At 55.5% G+C, this 23,309-nt stretch overlaps 1 protein-coding gene across 1 annotated transcript in view; it reads right to left on the bottom strand.

Moving 5' to 3' along the window:
- Chchd6 (coiled-coil-helix-coiled-coil-helix domain containing 6) overlaps positions 1–23,309 on the bottom strand; it is a 163,533-nt gene that overhangs the window by 58,050 nt on the left and 82,174 nt on the right. Inside the window, exon 5 of the mRNA XM_026410935.2 lies at positions 2,920–3,003. Within this exon, the coding sequence (XP_026266720.1) occupies positions 2,920–3,003 (84 nt within the window). The remainder of the gene's footprint in view (positions 1–2,919; positions 3,004–23,309) is intronic.

Genomic DNA, 23,309 nt, shown 5'->3' with positions numbered 1-23,309 from the left:
GGCATCAGAGAGGAGCCCGGGAAAATCCAGCGGGGTGGCCCAGGGGTCAGGCCATGTCAGTGACAGAACCCGCCTCGCCTCACCCGCCAGCGCTGCAGGAGCAGGTGTGCACCCTCCCACAAGTCCCCAACCAAGGCACCCGATTTGCACCAGAAGCCCCACTGGGCACCCAGCACTGGCGGACAGGACTTCCTCCTGCGTCTCTCAGGAAAGCCTCTGTATGGCCATCTTACGGGGAAGGGACGGAGACCCGGGCTCTAGCTCAGCGCCACAGGTCCTCAGGGCTGCCCTCTTTGGCACTCACAGCCCTCGTGGTGACATGTGGCCACCCGGGCAACGCGCTTGGCTCAGCTGTGCGGCTGGGCGGGCGGAACACGCGCTGGGACAGATCACCAGCAAAGGGCCCTGCACAGAAACCTCACAACCAGGGGACCCCGTGCCACATGCAGGGCCTAGTGTCCGCCCCCTCCAGCGGGCCTGGCTCTCTGCAGCCCCCCTCCTGCTCTCTCCACCCCCGGGAGCAGTTTTGGGTGCTTGAGGGTGACACAACAGCACTGTCAACGTCCCCCTGAAGAGGCTGCCCCTTAAAAGGAAATAGGAAAAGAGGAAAAAAGAAAAAATAAAAGAAAAGGAGTGGTGCTGACAGCTGGGGAGCCGGGGCGTGCGCAATGTCAAGGTCCAGAGTCTCCGGCGAGCGGAAGCCGAGCCGTAGGAAAGCAACGGCTAATGAAAGAGATGGTTGGACGCTGCGTTCTCCCTCCTCCCAGCCATTACAGGGATAAAATTACCCCCACGGAAAAGATCGAAAACCTTTTGCAAAAACTAACACAATTAGGCCTCGTGATTCGGCCTCTCTCCTCCCGGCCCGCCCGGGATCGCGCTCTCTCCTGCGCCCCTGTGCGTTTCCTGGATGTGGATGGTGGATGGAGGTGCTGTCTTTCTTTATCATCGCCAGCAAAGCGCAGTGTTTAAGAGTCAGAGAGGAGATGGTGTTTTCTGCACCTCCTTCTGGAAGCATTTAATAACTGTTCACCAGCAAGGAAGGAAAAGCCCTGGTAGTATAAGCTCACATCTGCCTGCTGTCAGGAGCCTGGACTCTGACAGGGGAGGAGAGCAGGGCAGGCAAAGGCAGGAGTGTGTTTAACAAGGAGAGATGGTGGGGGGAGGTGAGAGGAGGAATAGAATGCGGAGAGTCCCCCCACCCCCCCCACCCCCCCACACACACACAGGTGAGCGTGCTCCAGCAGCCAAGCGACAGCAGCAGCAGCGCACAGCAGGAGACCAAAGCATCGGGCTCACCACCAAGAAAAGAAAAAAGAAGAAAGAATGAAAAGAAAAATCTATGCCTAGGAACATATGGGCAACTGTGGTAATTAGAGCTATGGATGGTGGATTTTTTTTTTTTTAACCCACCCTTTCCGGGATCTCAAATCACAGTCCTTGTCATGACAAGCTGCAGTCCAACCTGTGTGTGAGGCTGTTCTGAGGCTCGTTAAGGGCGACCATGTGAGCAGCTCAGGGGGCACTGCCTTCCCCAGACTGCGGGAGGTCATCGCCAGCGATCCCCATTCTCGGGGTGTGGACTCTGGCTCTCCCCTCAATGCCCTGCAGAGTGGACGCGTGCAGGTGGGCGACGGGGCGCGGAGCAGCCTCCCTCCTGGTCCCTGCGCCTGGAGACGCCCGACCCACCTCTGCCAGGCCCCACTGTGGGGAGCCACAGGAGAAGCCCTGGCGGAAACCAAGCCCCAGGAGCAAACTGTCAGCTTCAAAGCTCCAAACCGTGACCAGGGATTGCAAAGACCCGCCCGCCCCGTAGGAGCTCTTGGCGAGCTGGCTCAGGCACCGGCGGGCGGGGAGCAGGGTCTTAACCTCCTCATGTCCCTCCCAGGTTAAGCTGTTTTTTTAAGCTGTCATGATCAACAAGTTACTCCCCGCCCCCCGCCCATAAGCAAGTTATCCGAAGAGTTCCCGCGGTTGCTGGCCTTCTAAACAGGGTGAGGAGGTGTCTTTAAAGCCCATCTGCACAAGAGCGGGAGTGAGCAGCCTGCTGCACTTTGATCTCCCCGGCTCCCCTGCTCCCCGGGCTCCGGGAGGGATCGATAATACAACTTTAATGCATCCGTGGGCAGGACCTCGGGGTTGTTATTTTTACCCAGGGCCGCTCAGCTCCGGTGTTAAGGCAGACTGGGTCTCAGCACCGCCCCGTGGTCACAGTGAGGGGTTTTTTTTTCCCGTAAAATTGAACTAGAGCAGAGTCAACCCCAAACGGGCCAATTAAAAACCAATTATCTCCCAAGGCAACTTGTCGAAAGGCTGGGTTTGCCGGGGCTCCCGGACAGACGCAGGAGAGCGGACCTGGAGGGGGCGGCCCCAGGGAGGGCGCGGTCCTGGGGGCGGTCCTTAGGGAGAGGGCGTGGTCCTGGGGGCGGTCCTTAGGGAGAGGGCGTGGTCCTGGGATAGGGCGGCCCCAGGGAGGGCGTGGTCCTGGGGGCGGTCCTTAGGGAGAGGGCGTGGCCCTGGGATAGGGCAGCCCCAGGGAGGGCGTGGTCCTGGGGCGGTCCTTAGGGAGAGGGCGTGGTCCTTAGGGAGAGGGCGTGGTCCTGGGATAGGGTGGCCCCAGGGAGGGCGTGGTCCTGGGGGCGGTCCTTAGGGAGAGGGCGTGGTCCTGGGATAGGGCGGCCCCAGGGAGGGCGTGGTCCTGGGGCGGCCCTTAGGGAGAGGGCGTGGTCCTGGGATAGGGCGGCCCCAGGGAGGGCGTGGTCCTGGGGCGTCCTTAGGGAGAGGGCGTGGTCCTTAGGGAGAGGGCGTGGTCCTTAGGGAGAGGGCGTGGTCCTGGGATAGGGCGGCCCCAGGGAGGGCGTGGTCCTGGGGCGGCCCTTAGGGAGAGCACCGGTGCCCCCAAGGCCAGCGGAGCCTCACCTTCCTCCCGATGCGCTCCAGCTGCTCACGGTAGAAGGCCTCCCGGCGTCGCTGCTCGGCCTCCCTGCTCTCCAGCTCCCGCGCCTAGGAAAAGGGAGCAGAGCCACATTAGCCAGCGGCGGTGGTGCCCTGGCGGTCGCTGCGGGGAGAGGACACCCGCCATTCCTGCTCCCAGCCACACTCTGGAGGTGAAGAGCGGGAAGGCACCGAGGACCCGTGCTGTGGCAGGCAGCTCCCAAGTGTCATGCCCCAGGCTCACAGCGGCCCTTCCAGGTGGGTACCTGTTAGGGCCATTTTGCAGATGGCGGCCACAACATTGGCTCCTGCAGGTGATCTCCTCCCTCCTTCCAGCTCCCCCGGAGGGGCACGAAGGGGGTCAGGATCCCCACCCTCTTCAGAGACCAGGACACGGACACAACAGAGGGCCAGGCCACTGCTCAGCTCACAGTGACGCAGAGAGGAGCTGGTGTGACTGTGGTCAAGGCAGACAGGAGCCACAGGACCCAAAAGGGCCAGAGACGGCCGCTGGCCATGGAGCCCTGACACTGGGCACCCTGTCATGCCACTGTCCCGCTCTGGGCCCTCGGGGGTAGGAGTCCCTGCAGGCAGAGAGAGAAGCAGAGACTCCACAGGTGGAGGGGCGCTGGCCCTGTCCCCCTGCCTGGAGGTGGCCTCGGGAGGCTTGGCTGGCCAGGCTGAGCTCTGGCTGGCTCACCCTCCCCCCCACTGGGGTCCTGGACCTTCTCCTCCAATCCGGAGATCCAGGTTGCTCATCAGTGTCCCTTCCTGACCCGTGGGACTGTCCAGGAGGCGAGGGGAACACTCCCCATCAGGGCAGGGTCCTAACAAGCCTCCACAAAGGGTCCCCAGTGTCACGACACAGCAGAAACACATGCTCTGGCTGGGCGTCCCCCACCCCCAAAGCCTCTGACAGGCTCTTCCAGGACCAGGTCCTGAGTGCCACACCCTTGGTCCTCTCTGGGCCGACTCAGCCAGCATCAATGAGCCCAGAGGCTCAGCACTGCCATCAGGAGGATAGCACCTGCCCACCGCCTGCCCCGAGCAGGGGCTGAGCACTGCTCGCTCCAAGGGCACCTGGTTCTCACTCTCCCCAAGCGCACAAGCCAGCCACCCAGAGAAGCCACTGTGACTTCATGTCCTAAGCTTTTCTTCTTCAATCATGCTGTGCTGCCACCACCCAGGTGTGCGTCACCCCAAGTACAGGGGAGATGGGAACCCACGGCCTGCCAGTGCCCTTCCTCTGCCCACGACGCTCCTGCTGGTCACTGAACCTGTGGGTGCTGCCGACAAAGTGGTCAGTAGAGGGGCCGATGGCACACCAGGATCCCGCGAGCGCAGAGAAGCAGATGAAAAAAAGCTTGGGGGGACGGCCATCCTGTTCCCAGGGGACACTGGGATCCTGAGCTGGGAGGCGGCCTGCCCACTGGGGTTCACGCTGGTCTGCCACCAGGGCTCCAGCGGAGCAGGCGGCCTCCTTCTCGTTTCTGTCTTACCTACAGACGTGGGGAGGAGCAGTCCTCCCAATCTCACCCCCACCACGCTGTGGACGATCTAAACACGCCAGGAAGGCTCTGGAAGGACCCTGGAGGGCCAGCGCTCAGAGAAGCTGAGCACTGGGACTGAGTGTGGGATTTCTCCCAGGACCCCGCAAAGCGCCAGGCGGCTCATCTGGGCGGCCTGACAGCAGCCCAGCACTTAACTGTGAACGGTCCCCAGTGCCATCGGCGGACAAGCTCGTCTCGTGCAATTAAGCAGCCCGTCCAGGAATACCTCCCAGGGCTGTGGACCTGCCATTTCCTGGCCAGTGGTCCCAATCAGGAAGATGGCAACTGAAAGCAAGACTGTCCTGGGGTTCTTCAGCTGTCACTCACTAGGGGCAATGGGCCCGGGAGGGAGGAGGCGGCTCATCCATGTGTGCAACCACTGTTCAGCTACCCCACTGTGATGGCCCCCGTGGGTAGAGGCGCCCCCAGAACACTGGGGCTGCAGCTTGCAGGCCTGTGCCAACTGTGACAGGTCTACGTCAGGAACGGGACATGCAGGAAAGAAGTGCTTGGCAAAGAGGCCCACCCATCGGACCCCTCAGAGATGGTTCACACACAAAAGGAAATACTGGCTGGGCGCGATGGCACACGCCTGTCATCCAGACAGCTCCAGAGGCTGAGGCAGGAGGATCGCAAGTGTGAGGCCAGCGTCAGCAATGCAGAGGCGCTAAGCAACTCAGTGAGCCCCTGTCTCTAAATAAAATAGAAAAAGGGCTGGGGACGGGGCTCAGGGGTGAGGCATCCCTGCTTCAATCCCAGGAGGGAGGGAGGGAGGGAGGGAGGGAGGAAGGGAGGGAGGGAGGGAGGGAGAGAGAGAGAGAGAGAGAAAGGAGGGAGGAGAGAGAGAAGGAGGGAGGAGAGAGAGGAGAAAGAGGAGAGAGGGGAGAGAGAGGGGGGGAGAGAGAGAGAGAGAGAGAGGGAGAGAGAGAGAGGGGAGGGAGGGAGGGAGAGAGGGAGAGAGGGAGAGAGAGAGAGAGAGAGAGAGAGAGAGAGAGAGAGAGAGAGAGAGAGAACGAGACGAACACAACTGAAGCCTCCTCTTCTATTGGCGTGGCTGGGGCGTGGCCAGGGGAGGGCGTGGCTGGGGCGTGGCCAGGGAGGGCGTGGCCGGGGCGTGGCCAGGGAGGGCGTGGCAGGGGCGTGGCCAGGAGAGGGCGTGGCCAGGGCGTGAGCAGCTGTCAGAGAGGCAGGTCTGCCCCCAGCTGAAGCGGAGCTCTGGGCCACCCCAGGTCCTGGGGCTCCAGCTACCTCGCTCCACCCACAGTGCCTGCTCGCTCTCCCAGGTATGAAGGAGCCCTCATGACCGACAATGGACAGGTGACAAATGAAAAGGGGTCCTACAAAGTGAATGTGACAGGAAGCCCGGGATGTCGCGAGTGGCCCAGTACAGGTGCTCAGGGTTTGGGGTGGATGAGGTCACCCAACAAAGGGGCTCTACTGCCCTGCGTCTGCTTCCCGAAGCCCCAGGAGGTCCCCCATGCACAGCGCTCAGCAGGTGCCAGGCGGAAGGGCACAGGCGGGTCTCAGTGACTGACTCAGGGGCTCACCAGCGAGTACCCAGTGTGTGCTCGGTGACAGACGCTACTGTGGAGGGACTGCGGGTACACCAGGGAAACCAGGACGCTTCTGCACCCCGGGGGACAGCCAAGCGTATGTGCACATGAAGGGGCTGATGCTGAGAGTGACATGTGCTGGGGACCACTGAGTGAGCCGCGGGGGGTGCTGTCTGTCTAAGGAGATTGCCAACAAAGTCTCTGGGGGACAACACTGAATTAAGGACGGTGTGTCTCCGTGAAGGCGACCATCAGCACTGTGGAGGCGCGCTCAGCCAGGGCCACCTCTGAACAGGACTTGAAGTCTGCGGCCCTTGAGCCGAGGACCTCCTCCAGGCAACAAGGCACCCTGAGCTGGCCTTTGAAGCTCGCCTCCGCTGCTCCACACACCACAGAAGCCGGGTTCAGAAAGCAGATTAAAGTGTTCAACACAGAACAGAACCACAAAGCAGTAGGTGGACCTGGAGCCCCAGGCCTGCTGGGCTCTGGGTCTGCTGTGGGCCGGACCTCTCCTTAGATACTGCAGGATCTGAAGCCACTACGCTCTACAGAGGCAGGGGACCTGGAGCAGAGGGCTCTCCCTGAAATAAGAAACCAGCATAAAAATTTCCTGAAGCCGGGTAACGTGGTGCACACCCATCAGCCCAGCAACTTGGGAGGCTGAGGCAGGAGGATCGTGAGTTGGAGGCCAGCCTCAACAAAAGCGAGGCTCTAAGTAGCTCAGTGAGACCCTGTCTCTAAAGTGGTGGGATCGGCATTCTGAGACCTGGTTTTCAAAGACAGTGGTCTCTGCCTGCCTCTCTGCCACCAGCTCTGCTTACTCAAGGGGTGAAGCAGGCTTCTATTTGAAGAGCTGTACATGGCCATGAACTGAGGGCGGGCCCTGGCCAAGAGGCAGTGAAGGAGTAAGTCTTGTCCATCAGCCCCCAGGGAGGGAGCCCTGTCAGCAGCCAGGAGAGGGCCTGGAAGCGGATTCGCCCCTGGTGGAGCCTTCAGATGTGACAGCGCTGGAAGACACCTTGACACACCACGGTGAGAGACTGCAGGCAGAGGTACCAGCTACACAGCACCCGGGTCCCAACCCACCAGCATAAGACAATAAATGCTGACTGTTGTCCAGCAATTAAAAAATGCAAAATGTGAACTGATTCATCTTTCCTTTAAAGGAAAAAGACAACCACTTTGGATAAAAGAAACACAAAGAAAACCCAACTATATGCTCTTTTTTTAAGAGACTCACCTCCCCATACTGATGGTCTTACAGAACAAGAAACCTGTTCACTGCAGATTATATATATGTATGTGTTTTGTACCTGGGATTGAACCCCAGGGGCCCTTAACCACTGAGCCCCATCTCTGGTCCCTTTTATAATTTATTTACAGTCAGGGGCTTACTGAGTTGCTTAGGGCTTCTCTAAGTGGCTGAGGCTGGCCTCCAACTTGCGATCCTCCTGCTTCAGCCTCCTGAGTCGCTGGGATTACAGGTATGCACCATGGCACCCGACTCACAGATATATACTTTCTGTCAAATGTTTTATGTATACAAAAGATTGAGCATTCACTTAAAAGTTTAAAAATATAAACATGCCAAAAAAAAAACCCAAACCAACAACAACAAAAAAACACAATGACCCAATATGGAGAGAGAATATATTCACCAGAACCCGACCACCAAGGGCTCAGATGTTGGAATCGACACAGAGAGAGGTTAAGTAACTATGATTATTAAGATGCTAAAGAATCTAATAAGGTCACTAGCACGTGTGAAGAGGCAGAGAGCCCACAGGGCGCCGGACACTCGAGTCGCGTTGTTTATGATAAGAAATCAGCAGATCATCTCAGGAGGATTCCTTACATGGGATGAGTGACCTCTCCTGTCACTTTCAAGATCTTTCCTCTGACTCTCCCTTTTGATCCTGAGATCTCCCTGTGCACAGCCCTGCCTGTTGACTGGACCTAGATCCTGGGAACACATCGGAAGTTTTCAAAGCCTTCTGTGGACATCTCAGGCCTCAGATTTTCTCTCTTTTGCTAAGTGGCTGAGGCTGGCCTTCCACTTGCGATCCTCCTGCCCTGGACTCCCAAGTCTCTGGGACTGTGAGTGTGTGCCACCACACCACCCTGTTGGCTTTTTTTCCCAAGATTTCTGGTTACGCCATGGTTTGATTTACCTGCTGTCCACCCCAGGTAGCCCTAACATTCAACAGCTATCTCTGGTTGCTGTGACAAATGCGCCCATGGTAACAGTGGACTGCCACCAGCACCTGCTGAGTCAAGTCACATAAACAGTCTTGCAAGTGGGGCGCTGCAGGAAGTCACCAGAACAATGGTGGTCATTCCCTGGGAATTGTGGCTGGGAGCAGCGGAAGAGCTCCACACCCTCTCTGTCCCCTGCGGTGGCTGGCCAGCTGTGGGCTGGCACCTACCCAGGGGAGGCCAGTCTCAGAGACATCGTGGAGCAGTGGGAAAAGGGAGGTAAGTTCAAATGCCTGGTGCTTTGCAGAGAGTCTTCCACTTTCCTTGAACAAATGCTCCTGGATGGCTGCAAGCCTTGGGTTGATTATCAGACTTCTGAAAAAGTCGATTCTGACGATTTTTGCCAGTATTTTCATGACTTTTATGAAAGGGGATTTTCAGAGGATTTCAGTGCACTCTTTTTACCAACATGCAGGAGTGGTATGGTATGAAGTCACAGTCATTAACATACTGGATAGAGAGAGAAGAGGAAAGAATCAAATCCAAATCAAAACATAAAGAGATAAAAGTCTGAGAAATGAAGCCTGGTGTGACGGTGCAAGCCTGTCATCCCTGCCGCTCGGGAGGCTGAGGCAGGAGGATTGCGAGTTCAAAGCCAGCCTCAGCAACGGCGAGGCCCTAAGCAACTCAGGGAGACCCTGTCTCTAAATAAAATACAAAGTAGGGCTGGGGATGGGGCTCAGGGGTGGAGGGCCCCTGAGTTCAATCCTCAGCACACAACCCCCCCCAAAAAAGTCTATAGGATCATCTCAAATGTCCAAAGCATACGTTCAAGTGCAGTCCCAACATGAGAAGAAACAAAGGAGGCAAAAGAATACAGAGATAAATCCCAAGAATCCTCCAGAATTACTTAAAGACAACGGATTACACATCCCAGACGCTCAGAAAAATTCCAAGCAGGATGCTTTTGTGAGGTTCTTAAATAATTCCTGAAGTAATGGCATATTTTTGAACACAGACAAGCATCAGCTTAAAAAAAATGCCATTTCTACAGCAGTCTTAAAAAAGGAACCAAAAAAGCACAAATAAAAAGCCAATAGAGGAGATCATGGAATCCTAAATATACTGGTTCATCCACCCCGACTCCCCCCAAAAAAGCCAAGAAGAGGCAAAGGGGAGAAAGGAATTGGTGGGACACAGACATTCAAGATGACAGATTTGAGTCTGATGCTATAAATAATCCCATGAAATGTAAACCAACTGAAGCCCCCTGTCAAGTTCCCATTGCTGTTATATGAAATGGCCCACACAGTAATCGTAGTCATGGCCTAAAGCACACGGACGCACCCTCCCATGGCTCTAGAGATGGGAAGTGTCTGGCTGTTTCGTGTGACTCAGATCACAGGGGCTGACAGGCGGCCACCCTGGCTTGTGGCCTTACAACGGCTGACCTGCCCACTCTCGCAGCACCTGCCTCCCTGTCTGCCTGGGCATGGCCTGAATCATGCTGACCCCATCTGGATAGTAAGATGCTCTCCTGTCACATCCTCAACTGGGTCACACCTGCAAAGTCCCCTGTGCCACATGCAGTACTTGTTCATAGGTTTCAGGGGATGAGGAACCGGACCTCCCAGGGCTGGGCAGGGGGCGGGTTCAAGTCTACCATGTCCTCAAGGAAAGGCCAAACCCTGACTCTATGGTGTGGATGAGATGGTCTACTTTACTCCCCAAACACTGACAGAACAAGCAGACGAAAAACCCATAAGGATATGGAAGATCTGAACAATATTATCATCCAGTGTGACTCCAGTGACATTTATAGGACACTATAAATGTCCAACAACCGCAGATCCTGGAGTAAAGTGCCCCTGGAGTGGACAGTAAGATAAACTGGAAGAAAAGTCTTGAAGCAGGACCAGGCTGGGGCCAGGGGCCAGGTCCAGGGCCCAGGCCAGGGCTCAGTGGTGGAGCGCCTGCCCAGCACATGGGGGACACTGGGCTGCGTCCTCAGTGCTGCATATAAATACATAAATGAAATAACAGGGAGATCCACAGAAAAGCATGAAACCCTTCAAAGTATGTTTGATGATCACAGAATTATTCAGTCAGGAACTAGCAGCAGCAAGACAGCCAGAAAATTCTCGAATGTTTGGAAATTCAGCACATGACTCTGTGACCTGTAACTCCTTAGCCAGGAGAAAAATTAGTCCTTAGAAAGAAACTTGGAGATGACAGAGGTGCTGTGTTTAGCAGACAAGGACTTTCCAACTGCCATCACTAATGTTTTTAAATATTCAAAGAGAATGTAAACACGGGGCTGTTAAGTGGAGAGACTCAGAAGGGTAAAATGGAATTTTAGGAGCTGAAAAGTCTATTTGAAATCAACAGCTGAAAGAGGAATTGCTAACTCAGTGACTAGGGTGACAATTTCCGACTCAAGTGGTCTAACTTGCAGGTGATTAAACTCTTGGGACAGGTAGTGGCAATGGGAAAACATCTGAAGAATAACGGATGAAAATTTTCCAAATGTGTGAAACAAAGAAGCTCAACAAACCAATGCACCAATAAACCCAAGGTGATTAATGCAATAATAAAAATATAAAAACCATACGCCTGATGAGTTTTAAAAACCCAATTTTCCTTGATTTATAAAACAAAACACAAGGCTTTCCCTACAGAATTTCCCAGATGTTTCACTGATTAATCCTATCAAATATTTAAGGAAGAAATACCATTTCTAAGCAAATTCTTTCAGCAAATAGAGGAGAGAATATTGCCCAACTCATTTTAGGAGGCTATTACAAGTATTACACCAAATAACACAAGGACATTACAAAAAGAGAGATTTCCATCCTGATATTATTCAAGAAAAGAGGTGTTACTGGGCACGGTGGCCCACACCTGTCATCTCAGAGACTCAGGAGGCTGAGACAGGAGGATTGGATGTTGGAGGCCAGCCTCAGCAACTTATCGAGGGACTAGGCAACTCAGCAAGACCCTGTCTCTAAATAAAAAATAAAAGGGTTGGGGATATAGCTTGGGAGTTAAGTGTCCCTGGGTTCAACGTTCAGTACCAGATAGATAAAAATGGAAAATGAAATCCGCCGATATGTAAAAAAGATAATACCCCATGATCAACTGGGGTTCACACCAGAAGTCTACGGTTGCTATAACATAAAAAAATAACCAATATACTTCATACATTATCAAATGGAAGATGGAAAAGCACATGACCCTTTCAAACAAATGCAAGAAAGTCGTGGGATAAATAAAATCCCCCTTTATGAAATCAAGCAAACCAGAAACAGAAAATTTCCTTCACTTGATGAAGGCTATGTTAATAAAAAATCTTTATGCAAAATCATGTTTACCAGTGAAGTAGTTAATGCTTTTCCCTCAAGATAAATAAAGTTAGTAAGATTGACTAATAAAGTCAATAAGATTGATTTAATAGACGTATCTGTAGAATCTCTACTTCCAAAATTTAAAAACTGAGTACACCATCTGCCAAAAATTCATCATGCTTTTAGGTCAGATTTTCTCTCTTTTGTAATTTTGTTTTGTGTGTGTGTGGCTGTGTGTGGCTGTGTGTGTGTGTGTGTGACAGTGAGAGAGAGAGAGAGACAGGGCCTTGCTAAGTGGCTGAGGCTGGCCTTCCACTTGCGATCCTCCTGCCCTGGACTCCCAAGTCTCTGGGACTGTGAGTTAAGTGCCCACCAAAAAGAAAAAAAAAAAAGAAACAATGAAAAACTTCACAAATGTAACCCAAAGGACAATATGCAACATGTCCTTTGAAATAACCTCAGAGCTAGGAGAAAATAATAAGATAAATTCCAGTTATTCCACATCGAATACAGGTATGAATGTGTCATATGGTGCTTCATGAATATGGACAACTTTTGTGTCAAAAATTGCAAAAAAAAACTTTTTTTAATTGTAAAAAGTCAAAGTTCCATGTTTTAAAGAATCTGGAAAAACTGATGATGTGTCTGAGAGGAACATTAAGGGCCTTAAACGCATTTATATTAAAAAACTGGGTTTGAAAGAGATTCCTCATTTCATATACAAATAAAATAAGCCTCCGACTAGGTGAGGTTGTGGCTGGACATGACGTGTCCCCCAGGAGCTCACGGGGAGCCACGCAGGGATGACCCGAGGTGCATGATCGGACCGTGGGTGGCGTCACCCCACCCACCCTGGGTTCACCCTTGGATGGACTCAGGATAGGAAGGGACTGAACCGGGTGGTGACTGGGGGGGGGCGTGAATGGAGGAAGCAGGTCACTGGGGGCCTGCCCCTGGGGACTGTGTATCTTGTCCCTGGCCCCTTGGGCCGTGTCCACCTGAGCCTGGCCGCGGTCCTCCGCCGCACGCCAGCCACACTTGGCCACCACGTGCTGCCTCCCCTTGGGCTCTGAGCAATGGGTCGGCTGCCCAGGAACCGAGCCTCTGAAACCGTGGGCCACAGACACTGCTCTCTAAGTTGCTCCTGTCAGGAATTTTAATCACAGTGACGAAAAGTGAACCGAGGTGACCAGGTTACACAGACACAGGGCTATGAAGACAGGTCCCATGTCCCAAGGAAGCGACTCCCCAACATTCAGGGACTCGGTCATCCTATCTGAACAGTGTGGAGCGATGATGGGGGTCACTGTCACCCAATGGGGTGCCTCTAACCTGGGCTGTCACAGTGTTTCTCAAATGTTGAAGGTGCATTCGATTCACCTGAGGCTTTGCTAGGAGACAGACTGTGTCAGGAGGCCGGGGGCCGGCCCCAGACTCCACATTGCTAACAGACTCCAGGATGTCCCTTGAGCATCAAGGCCCAGGTCAGGCCTGCAGAAGGACAAAGGATGGTCCTCAGGATACTTGTCACCTCCTGTGGACTCACAACGCGTCTACACTGTGTGCCCCACAGTCTCTGGGGTCCAGGACAGTGTGCTCTGACTCTAAACCTAGCGCAGGACGAGGCTGAAGGAAGCAGGCTCAGAGGGAGGGAAATGTAGCTCTCAGGGCCAGACCTGTCACCCGTCCTTGAGCAGCCGGGTCCACGCCTCTGAAACCCAGTCTCCTGGTCTAGGCCACGGGTGAAGCCCACCTCTGTTTGTGAGCCTGCGGGAAGGTGATTCAATGAGGCCGACAAGGCCCTGATGGCAGGATCTGCTACTAGGGAGATTTTGCAAGTTCAATGTCAGCCAAGAATCGTTTTCACGATGAGAAAGTGTTATTATTCAACATTCAATCAGAAAAGAAAACATACCTGTTCATGACCGTCACGGATAACAGAGATTTCAAGTAAAAGAGCAAATCTCAAAGACAAATATAACTTGGAGATGATCTGAGATAATCTCTACTTGGAAGTGGCGGTGCCATTTCTCTGTCTCTAAATAAAGTACAAGGTAGGGCTGGGGAGCGGGCTCAGGGGTCCAGGGCCCCCGAGTTCAATCCCTGGTACACCTCTCACTCCCCCACCCCAAAAATGACCATGCTGGTCAGGGGGCCTGGGCTGAAATCCTGCTCTGACAGCCCTTCAGAGAAGCGGGGAGGGGCACAGCCGCGCTGGCACCGTGACCCTGGGGCTGAGCTCCTGATCCTGAATGGAGATGCCACCAGAGATCTGGGGTCTGTCCCCCACTCTCCAAATCCACCCACCTGTGCCCGGAAGGGGAGGGGCCAAGGGGCCCTGGAGAGGGATGGGCAAAGCCTGTCATGGCCCCAGCACAGGTGTGAGGGATCGGGACAGATGGCCTCCCAGGCAACCAGAGCCGGCTCCTCCACGGGGCTGCGGGAAGGAGACGGCAGAGGGTTCCCGGGGACGCCCAGCTCCTCGCGGCTGACATTTCATCCAGCCCTGCCAGCTGTCTCCCTTCCGCTTAGCAACACCCCGGTATTAGTCAGGGCAAGAAGCACCATCTTGAAAATAAAGATCAGAGGAGTCTCAGGAAGCAGGAGCAAAGGCAGCCGTGGGCACTCATTAAGCACCAATTGTTTATCACACACGTGCTCCTTTAAGGCACACATTGTCCCCTGACATAGATAAGGGTTATTATTATTTTGGGGTACCGGGAATTGAATCCAGGGACACTTGAGCCCTGAGCCCCGTCCCCAGCCCTGTTTTATATTTTATTTAGAGACAGGGTCTCGCTGAGTTGCTCAGGGCTTTACTTTTGCTGAGGCTGGCCTCCACCTTGTGATCCTCCTGCCTCAGCCTCCCGAGTTGGTGGGATGACAGTCAAGTGCCGTTGCTTCTGGCTTAATAACGAGTATTAAACTCACTTTAAAGGCAAGAAATATAAGTCTGAGATGAGTGAAATCACCCAGGGCTACACAATCACCAAAATGGCCTAGCTGAGGAGCCAGATCCACGCAGTCTCATTTTCCACGCAAGCCTCCCTTAAGAAACCATGAAATCACTTCTGCGGTTCTGACCAAGTTCTCGGGCACGGACACGAGGAGGCTGGAGGTGACACGGGCTGCTCTGTGCGCAACTCCCTTGGTGGCGGGCTGGGAAGAACCCCAGACCGCACAGTGACAACCAGCCCAGAGGCCCGCTCGAGGGGTCTCATGGAGATCAGCAGGCAGCTGGCCTGCTCCCATGCATGCACCTGTACTGTCACGCTGCTGCCTGTCACATGCTCAGCATGGGGCCTTTCTGGTCCTGTGAAGTGACATGGGTTCTCCTGAAGCAGACGGGGCTGGCCCAGGCAGGGTGGCCAGAGCTGGTCCACAGGGCCAACACCCCGTCTCCTCCAGGACGCCCTCTCTGCAGGATAGTGAGGCCACAAGGATCCGGGGAGGCTCATTCCCAGCAGGGAAAACAAATGCTGAGGCTTCTGAGTGGGAGCGAGTGTGGCACATCCAGGGGACAGCGAGGACACAGCTAACACCATGACAAACAGCTGGGTGGGGGACTGGATAGGAAAACCAGGCCGCGGCCCAGAGGCGGGGCGTGCAAGCTGGGCAGAGAGGATGAGCGGAGACCGATAGGATCTGACTTGTTTATTTTTTAATCCAGTTCACAAAAGCCGGGCGGGAAGGCGGCTGCCCAGGAGATCGGCCTGTTACCTCTCCCCGCACGCACCGCGCCCTTGCTCCCCGTGCGCACACAGAATCCTGGCCGCGGTTATGACAGCTGGAGCTGCACAAAGGCGGCAGGAGAGGCCTTTCAGAGGAAAGAATGTGCAATTTCCTAGCCGAACACCTTTTAAAAGGCAATGCTGGAGAATCAGATCCCGGCCTGGGAGCGAGGCAGGGCCGTCTTTGGGCGCAGGGCAGCAACGCGCCACTTGAAATGAGTGAGCGTCAGGCGGAGCGGAGAGCGCGCAGCGCCCATCTCAGTTTGCAGGCGGAAGGGGCGCAGGGGGCGGGGAGAGCTAGGAATTCTGCAGCTCTCTTGCACTGTCCTGGGGGTCACGGTGACTCTGGGGTGCAGCAGCCGTCTGGGCCCCAGGTCAGAGAGAGGTTCAGGAACGGAGCTGAGTGGATCAGGGGCTCTCACGCTCACAGGAGCCAAAGCAAACCCTTCCCCAACCTGGTGGCCGCATCAGACTGAGGGTCCGGCATGCTGATGAGTTGGAAAGGGCCTGCGCAGAGAGTCACGAGGTCAAGGGAGCCGAAGAGCGGCCACTGACCGGCCAGGAAACAGGTGGACACGCTCAGACAACCAGGGCACGCAGGAGCAGCTCTGGAGAGATCGGGGGCTCTGCGGGTGTCACTGTCTACCCTGGGGCTGAGGTGACGAGGCTGGAGAATGTGCGGCAGCCGCCTGGAGCCAGTGTGGGCTTCCTAACCCCCAACATCTCCAGGCCCACTGAGGAAGCCGATCCACTTCAGGGCTTCAGGAACAGTCAGAGAAGCCAGGCGCGGTGGCGCACACCAGTGGTTCCAGTGGCTTGGGAGGCTGAGGCAGGAGGATCGCAAGTTGGAGGCCAGCCTCAGCGAGGCTCTAAGCAACTCAGTGAGACCCTGTCTCTAAATAAAACATAAAATGGGGCTGGGGACACGTCTCAATGGTCCAGCACCCCTGGGTTCATGGCCAGTACCACTCCCCACCCCCCAAAAACTAGAGACCTGCTCGAGCTCTCTGTGGATGCGCCCAGAGCCTCTACCCAGGCTGTGTCTTGAGAGAGTGGCTGTCTTCTTTCTAAGAGGGGGCGAGGTGTGCACCTCTGCCTCGGATCAGTTAGGGCTGGGCCCCAGACTCGGGCGCAGACAGTCACCCTCCCACAAAACGACCCTGAAGAAGTGTCAAAGAATGGAGACTGATTTGACGGGGACCCCAGGGACAGAAGCAGTGGCAGGAAGAAGGACCCAGACAGCAGGGCTGCAGATCTCAGGCCCTCCTGGGCGCTCCCTGGTGTCCAGCCCACTCCCCGAGCCTGGCCCTCAGCCCCACGTCCAAGGGGAGCCCCGGCAACCCTCAGGTAGCCCCTTGATGCCCACAAGAGCCGGGCAGATTCCTACGGCTGCCAAGTCCCACCAGCCACACGCTGTCATCACTCCATCAGCACATGAATCCTCCCATAGCTATCGGTCCCCCGCAAACACAGGGGCTTCAGGGGAAAAGAGCCCAGAGTCACCTCTGTGTGTGTCCCCAGGTCTGGTGGCTGGCAGGTGACAGGCTGCATGACTCTACGGTGAACAGGATCTAGCCTTCTAAGCTGCACTAATCACTTCCCACACAGGAAGGATGGTCATTAGACCACGGTGTGGGTGACTCTGACAGAAGCTTCACTTGGTCACCTGTCAACAGGTTATCACTTTTGAAACGATTCCTGGAGGGGTCATGTGTTTATGGTCCAACAATTAACATTCATCACTGTCACAGCCACTGTCTACGGACAGACGCTGGATGTGGACCCTGGATCGAGGCAGAATGCAGACACAGGTCTGTGTGACGGGGACACCTGTGTCCTCCCCACTCGCCATGCTGTATTCCCAAAGGTCTTTTGTTTCAGGCGAGGTGGGGGACTGGGGTAGAACTCAGAGGCAGTTGACCACTGAGCCCCATCCCCAGCCCTTTTTGTATTTTATTTAAAGACAGGGGATCACTGAGTTGCTCAGTGTGGAGCCATTGCTGAGGCTGGCCTCCAACTTGTGATCCTCCTACCTCAGCCTCCTGAGCTGCTAGGAGGACAGGTGTGGGCCACTGCACTGGGCCCAAAGGTCTTTATCAAAGAGATCCCCTGTAGAAATCATTCTAACAAAGCTGCTGCTCGAAACATTGTTCAGAAGCTATTTCAAAATCAACGCATTAATGACCCCAGTAATACGCTATATAAATGACACATACTCTATCTTTAAGGGATTTATCAAGTTTCTGGAAAGAGCCAGGTTTCCGACTCTGGGCCTCCTGTGGCATTGGCCCCACAGGGACAGCCGTGCAACTCCAAGGGCAGGAGGACAAGAGGCCCAGGGAGGTCCTCCCAGCCCTGCCCAGGTCAGGAGCCCCAGGGTCCCTGTGTGGCAGTGCGGTGATGGCCCTGACTCAGTGGGCGCTGGTCTTTCCTGGTCCCACGCCACCCTTCCCTGTCTGGGCTCGACTCCTGGAGGTGCGCCTGCGGCCCTGTCCCTTTTGCTATGTACCCTGCAATACTCCAAGGAGCTCCTGGTAGCTAGCTCCAGGCAGGACGCCCAGAGATGCTGGAGATGGGCACACAGAGGCTCAGGGACGCACGAGCCAAGGAAACCAGTCCTGGTGGCTGAGCTTGGTGGCAGGCTGTTGGGAGATGGTGCAAACAGAGGAGAAGAAGAGAGGAAGAGGCAGAAGAGGCTTCCTCTGATGACCACAGGAGGCCACAGATGGGCCCTGCACAGTTCGATTCTTCATGAAATGGGCCTGGTTTGGAAGTCCCCCAGTGCTGCCCTTACCACACACAAGGCCATGGGGGTGCTCGCTGTCCCCTCTCTGTGCTGTGGCGGGGCCCTGTTACCAGGAATCATGAACTCCTGGAGAATCCTCAGACCTCGGTGGTCAGAAGTGATTTGTCCTCCATCTTTTATGTCCATATATATATGTTTAGCTGTCAGTGGAGCCTTACTGGCCGAGTGTCTCGATGCACCTGGGAAAAGCACTTCTCTTGTTCTTTCCAGCCCCCTTTTGCAGGAAGGGCCCCCAAGCCGCAGCAGCTCCGACGCCCACAGAGCATGAGTCCCCCCAAGACTCAGCACGCGCATCACAGGCCCGTTGTTCACGCGAGATCAATGGCGTGGTCTCCTCTGGACGCTGAGCCAAACGGGGCTCTGTTTTGGTGGGAGTGGAGGAAAGGTGGCCTGAGCTGTCCTTCCCTCGGGCTGCGGAGGTGCTGGCCCGGGGTGGGGCACACCGCTCACACCTGCTGGTTCCAGGATAAACCCACACCTCTGCCACTGCCCGGGACACCACCCCAGGGCTGCACGCCTGCAGCCCCAGCAGGAGCCTCTGTTGGGACAGAGGTGTCCTCTAGAGTCCTGCTCTGTATAAAGTGTTGGGAGCCTTGGGATCAATGAGACGAGGTGCCCAGCCGCCACTGACAGAGGAGAGAGGGCAGATGGTAACACAGCACCTAAGCTGTCATGGCGGAGGCATCTGGAGGGGACAGGCTGCTTGCACTGTCAAGGGCAGGCCCGGGCAGGGGCTAAAGGTGGCAAAGGGCTGGGGCCACCCGGAGCGGAGAACAGGTGAAGCTCGCAGATGCCAGTGGTCAGTGGCCCTGTTATGGGCAGATGTGGTGCAGCGTGGCTGGAGCCCGGAGTGGGCAGAGGAGGAGCAGGACACGCTGGGCAGGAAAGGCAGGCAGGGCCAGAGGCCCGGGGACACCAGAACCAGAGCCCTGGTCCTGCTCCTCAGGAGGTGGAGAGGCGCTGAGCATCTCTGTCCACACAGGAGCAGGCCACGGCGGCGAGGGCGCCAGGTGAGGAGACCGTGCGGCTCCCCTGGGGTCAGACAAGATGTTGGAGGCTGGCAGCCGAGGCTCCTTTATCAAGAGGGATTTAAAGGACAAGGCCTGGCGGTGGCGGGGGGACCCTCCGAGGGCACTGGAGGCCAGAAGATGGTTCAAGAGCCAAGACTCTTTCCAGATGCGTAATCTTCTTGTTGAGCAATGGCATCTAGTGACGTCAGGTGGCACAACACCAGCTGGTGACACCGCCTGAAGACGACCCGCTTCCCAGGTGGCAGAACGGTTCCCATCAGACTAGCTCCTAGGCTTAGTGTGGCTGTGACGCCAACACCACAGGCCGGTGGCAACCCTGTCTCTGGACCCAGCAGCTCTGCTTCCTGGCAGCTCCGGGGGCCAGACGTCAGGCTCAGGTCCAGCAGGCCTGCTGTCCGGGGGGTGCGTCCAGGTTTGTAGACAGCCACCTGCTTGCTGTCCCCTCATGGTGGAGACAAGGCAGAGTTCTGGCGTCTTCCTCTTCTGATAGGGACACTAACCCTGTGCCAGAAGCCTGTCCCGTGACCATGTCCTACTCGGAATTCCCACTGGACACCACGGCCCCGCAGCTAGGGCCACTGTGTGTCTTTGGGGAAGACGTGAACATTTAGTCCAGAACACTCCCTGCACAAGACAAGTGATAGATTCTGAACAAAATATCAAGCTACAACCCTGTGAAGGCCTTGGAGCAGGGCGGAGAGCAAGCAGGTGCTGGAAGACAGTCAACCTAGAGGGAGAAAGTGGCACTGGCTAAGTGACCATCTCTACGGGTTCCACCCAGGAATGGGTCCCAGCTGGCGCTACACCAGGAGCCTGCAAGTCACTTAGCAAATCAAGAATGAAGCGGAACACAGTAGGAAAGACGGCTCCAAATCCTGCACATCCACTGCCCGAATCTTGGATAACTCAGAACTCCTCGCCTTGGGCAGAATGTGTGTCGTGCAGTGACAACTGTCTGTCCTGGGTAATCTGACAGGCGAAATCCCTTGTGTTAGAAAATTGGTGCCAAGCTGGGTGTGTGGTGGTATATTCTAGAATCCCAGTGACTCAGGAGGCTGAGGCAGGAGGATGGCAAGTCTGAGGCCAACCTGGGCAATTCCGTGAGACTCTGTCTTCAAAATCAAAAATTAAAAGGGCTGGGGATGCAGCTCAGTGGCTGAAAAGTCGATCAGATCCGTGGTCCATACACGTACTTTGTTTCTCGGTCCTGGGGACTGACGGGTGCTCCACTGCACCCGTTTGAGGCAGGGTCTCACTGACTCGCCCAGGCTGCCCTTGAACTTGTGATCCTTCACCGCAGTCCGAGTAGCTGGGATTGCAGGCGTGCTCCACGGTACCTGGCTTCTAGATCAATTTAAGAAGCTCAACAAACAAAAGCAAACCAACTAATTAAACCCCAAATAAGTAGAAGGAGAAAAGTAATAAAAACAGGAGTGGAAATCAATGAAATAAAGCAAACAATAGGAAAAAAATCAACAAAGTCAAAAGTAAGTTCTTTGAAAAGATCAACAAGATTGATAAAGTCCTAGCTCGGCTGATCAAGACGAAAAGGAAAACACAGATGATCGATGTCTGGGATGAGAGGCGGGGTGTCACCGAGGGCTGCCGACAGGACAGGCCATTCGATCGTTATGTGTCAATTGAAAATAATAAAAAAGTTTTAGAACATCATGTAGGCTCCTGGGGCTCAGGAGGACACAAGGATGGAGTGGCTGGGGACAGCTTTGAGAAGGGCCTCTTTGGGGAGGCAGGCAGGGCCTAGACAGGAGGGGACTGGAGTAAACACGCCCCAGGTTCTGATGCCACCACACCCTGCCCCCAACAGAGCGAGCACCCTTCTTCTTGCCAAAGGTCACACGTGGCCCTCTGGAGGGCACTCTGAATAGAGGTTGACAACGGCTGGCACCTGTCCCACCCAACAGGACGGGTGTGAAATAGAAGTCCTGCTTCCCAGGCTCCAGCGCGACCTCGTTCTGGGTCTGACTGCCTGCCAGCCGCCTGTTAGGTTCTGGTTCCCTGACACCTCCTTTTATTTAATCAACCAGAGCTGGTTTCTCCTGTTCCATTCAGAGTCCCAGCTGTTGCCAGAGGCTTGGGCATTCCCCAATGAGGACACATGGCAGGTACCTGGGGATGGCACTGCAGCCAGTGGGAAGGGACAAGCCACTTCCCTAGGAAAGACACCAGAACCCGGGCCAAGGTCCATATACTTTTGCCAAGAAGCCACGAGAGAAGCAGTGATAAGAATTCTCTTGGGCTGGGCGCGGGGGTGCATACCTGTAATCCCAGCCACTCAGGAGGCTGAGGCAGGAGGATCGCTGAGCCTCAGCAACAAAGGAGGCCCTAAGCAACTCAGTGAGAACCTGTCTCCAAATAAATACAAAATGGGGCTGGGGATGAGGCTCAGTGGTAGAGCACTCCCGAGTTCAATCCCTGGTCACCCACCCCCCCAAAAAAAGAATTCTTGTGGGGCCAGGAAATGGAGAATCAGCAATCCTTGAGATGTGCGTGTCCTTCACCAGGAGATGGCAAACCTGACTCTGGACCCAACACCTCTTAAGCTCCTCCTCCCCCTGGCTTTCACGGTCTACCTTCAAAGTCTTGCAAACCAACAGATTAGGACCCCAGCACCCCTCCTGGCCTGGCTGTCCCTCAGTGGCTGCTCGGTCCTGGGCATTGGCCAGGAAGCCCTGATGTCACAGGCTGCTGTGTGCAGAGAAAACCCTGCCAACTTGTCTAATTAATTCATCGCTTATCTACTAGGGGCTGGAGGCAAGAGGTGTTCTCCCTCTTTAACAGACTTGGAAAAGAAAGGAGGGTCACCTACTTAACAAGTGGATGGCGCAGGATGGAGCGAGGGGGAGGAGGGAGCAGACTGGAGGCCTAGCTCAGCAGTCTGCTCACTCTTCCTGACGCTCAACCCCGTCTTCGGCACGCACAGACCCTGAAGCGCAGAACTCATCCCCTGCTCTCAAGCTGGCAGCTCAGCTGATGAGAACGGCAGGCACACAGCTAGCTCATCCACTGAGGCCCTCGCTGTCACCTGGGCAGAGTGCAAAGGAGTCCCAGAGCCAGGGTCTCAGGCAAGTCATAGAGCAAGGGCGCTTTGATTTTCCGGGGTGCAACTGGAGAGGCCCCGCTGTTCCTGTGGGGACCACTGTGGTCATGGTGACGGATACCTGGCCCACAGCAAGCGCCTGGTGACTGTCTACTCCATCCACCTTCTCATTCCCAAGTTCTAGGACAAAGCCTTGAACTCCTTTGGCACAGGCTACGTGTTCATCTACCTTTGAGCCCAGGGACCCCAGACACAGTGATCGCCACACCTCGGATGGACGGAGCTCCCTGGAACAGGCAAAGTGGTTATTATCACCATTAGCACAGCTGGGCCACCCCTCCCTTGGGCCGAGCCTGGCTACCATCAGAGCCTGTGGGCACTGTCATCTATGGGTCCCACCGCGTGCCAGTCATCTCAGGGAAGAAAGGGCCTTGAGCAAGGGACACAAAACAGGTGACAACACTAAACAAAGCCCTCAAAGGGCTGCGCTGCTGACTGAGTCTGCAAAGTGACAAGTCTTCATCCTAGCCAGGGGGTGGGGGCAGAGGGGCGGGAACACAGGAAGGCGGCAGAGACCAAGCCAGGTCCTGAGTCCAGGCCCCTGCAGAGCGTCCGGGAGGAGGTCAAGTGCATCTCCTCCACAGCACCACCTCCTGAATCATGCTGCCTGTATTTCCCAGGACCCTGGTGGCTCAAGCCACATACACTGTCTCGTGGCGTCCCCAAGCACCGGGCGCTCCCTCCCGCCCTCCAGCTTTGTAACTATCCCCCCATCACCCCCACCCCGAGCTGCTGCAGGGATCAGCTTCCTAAGACACAAATCTCATCATGTTATTGCCCTGCTTAGAAAGCCTTCCGTGGATTCATGATGCCCGTAGGAAGAGCCCTAATCTCCTTAACACAGGCTCCAAGGGCCCGAGTGACCTGTCTCTGCCCATCAGGTCGCACCCCCCCATCTTCTCCTCCGACACCAACCATCCATGCTCTTACTCCTGGGGACTGGTCCCCTTCCTAGTGGGCGTCCCTCTCCCCGCCCCTCCCGGGGTCCTTCACCTGTCAACCCTATTTTTAATCCAAGTGTCAGGTCTGGTTTCCTGGGGAAGTGT

Source organism: Urocitellus parryii, chromosome 16 (genome assembly GCF_045843805.1).
Source record: "Urocitellus parryii isolate mUroPar1 chromosome 16, mUroPar1.hap1, whole genome shotgun sequence".
NCBI classification, from domain to species: Eukaryota; Metazoa; Chordata; class Mammalia; order Rodentia; family Sciuridae; genus Urocitellus; species Urocitellus parryii.
This window is presented reverse-complemented; position numbering and strand designations above follow the sequence as displayed.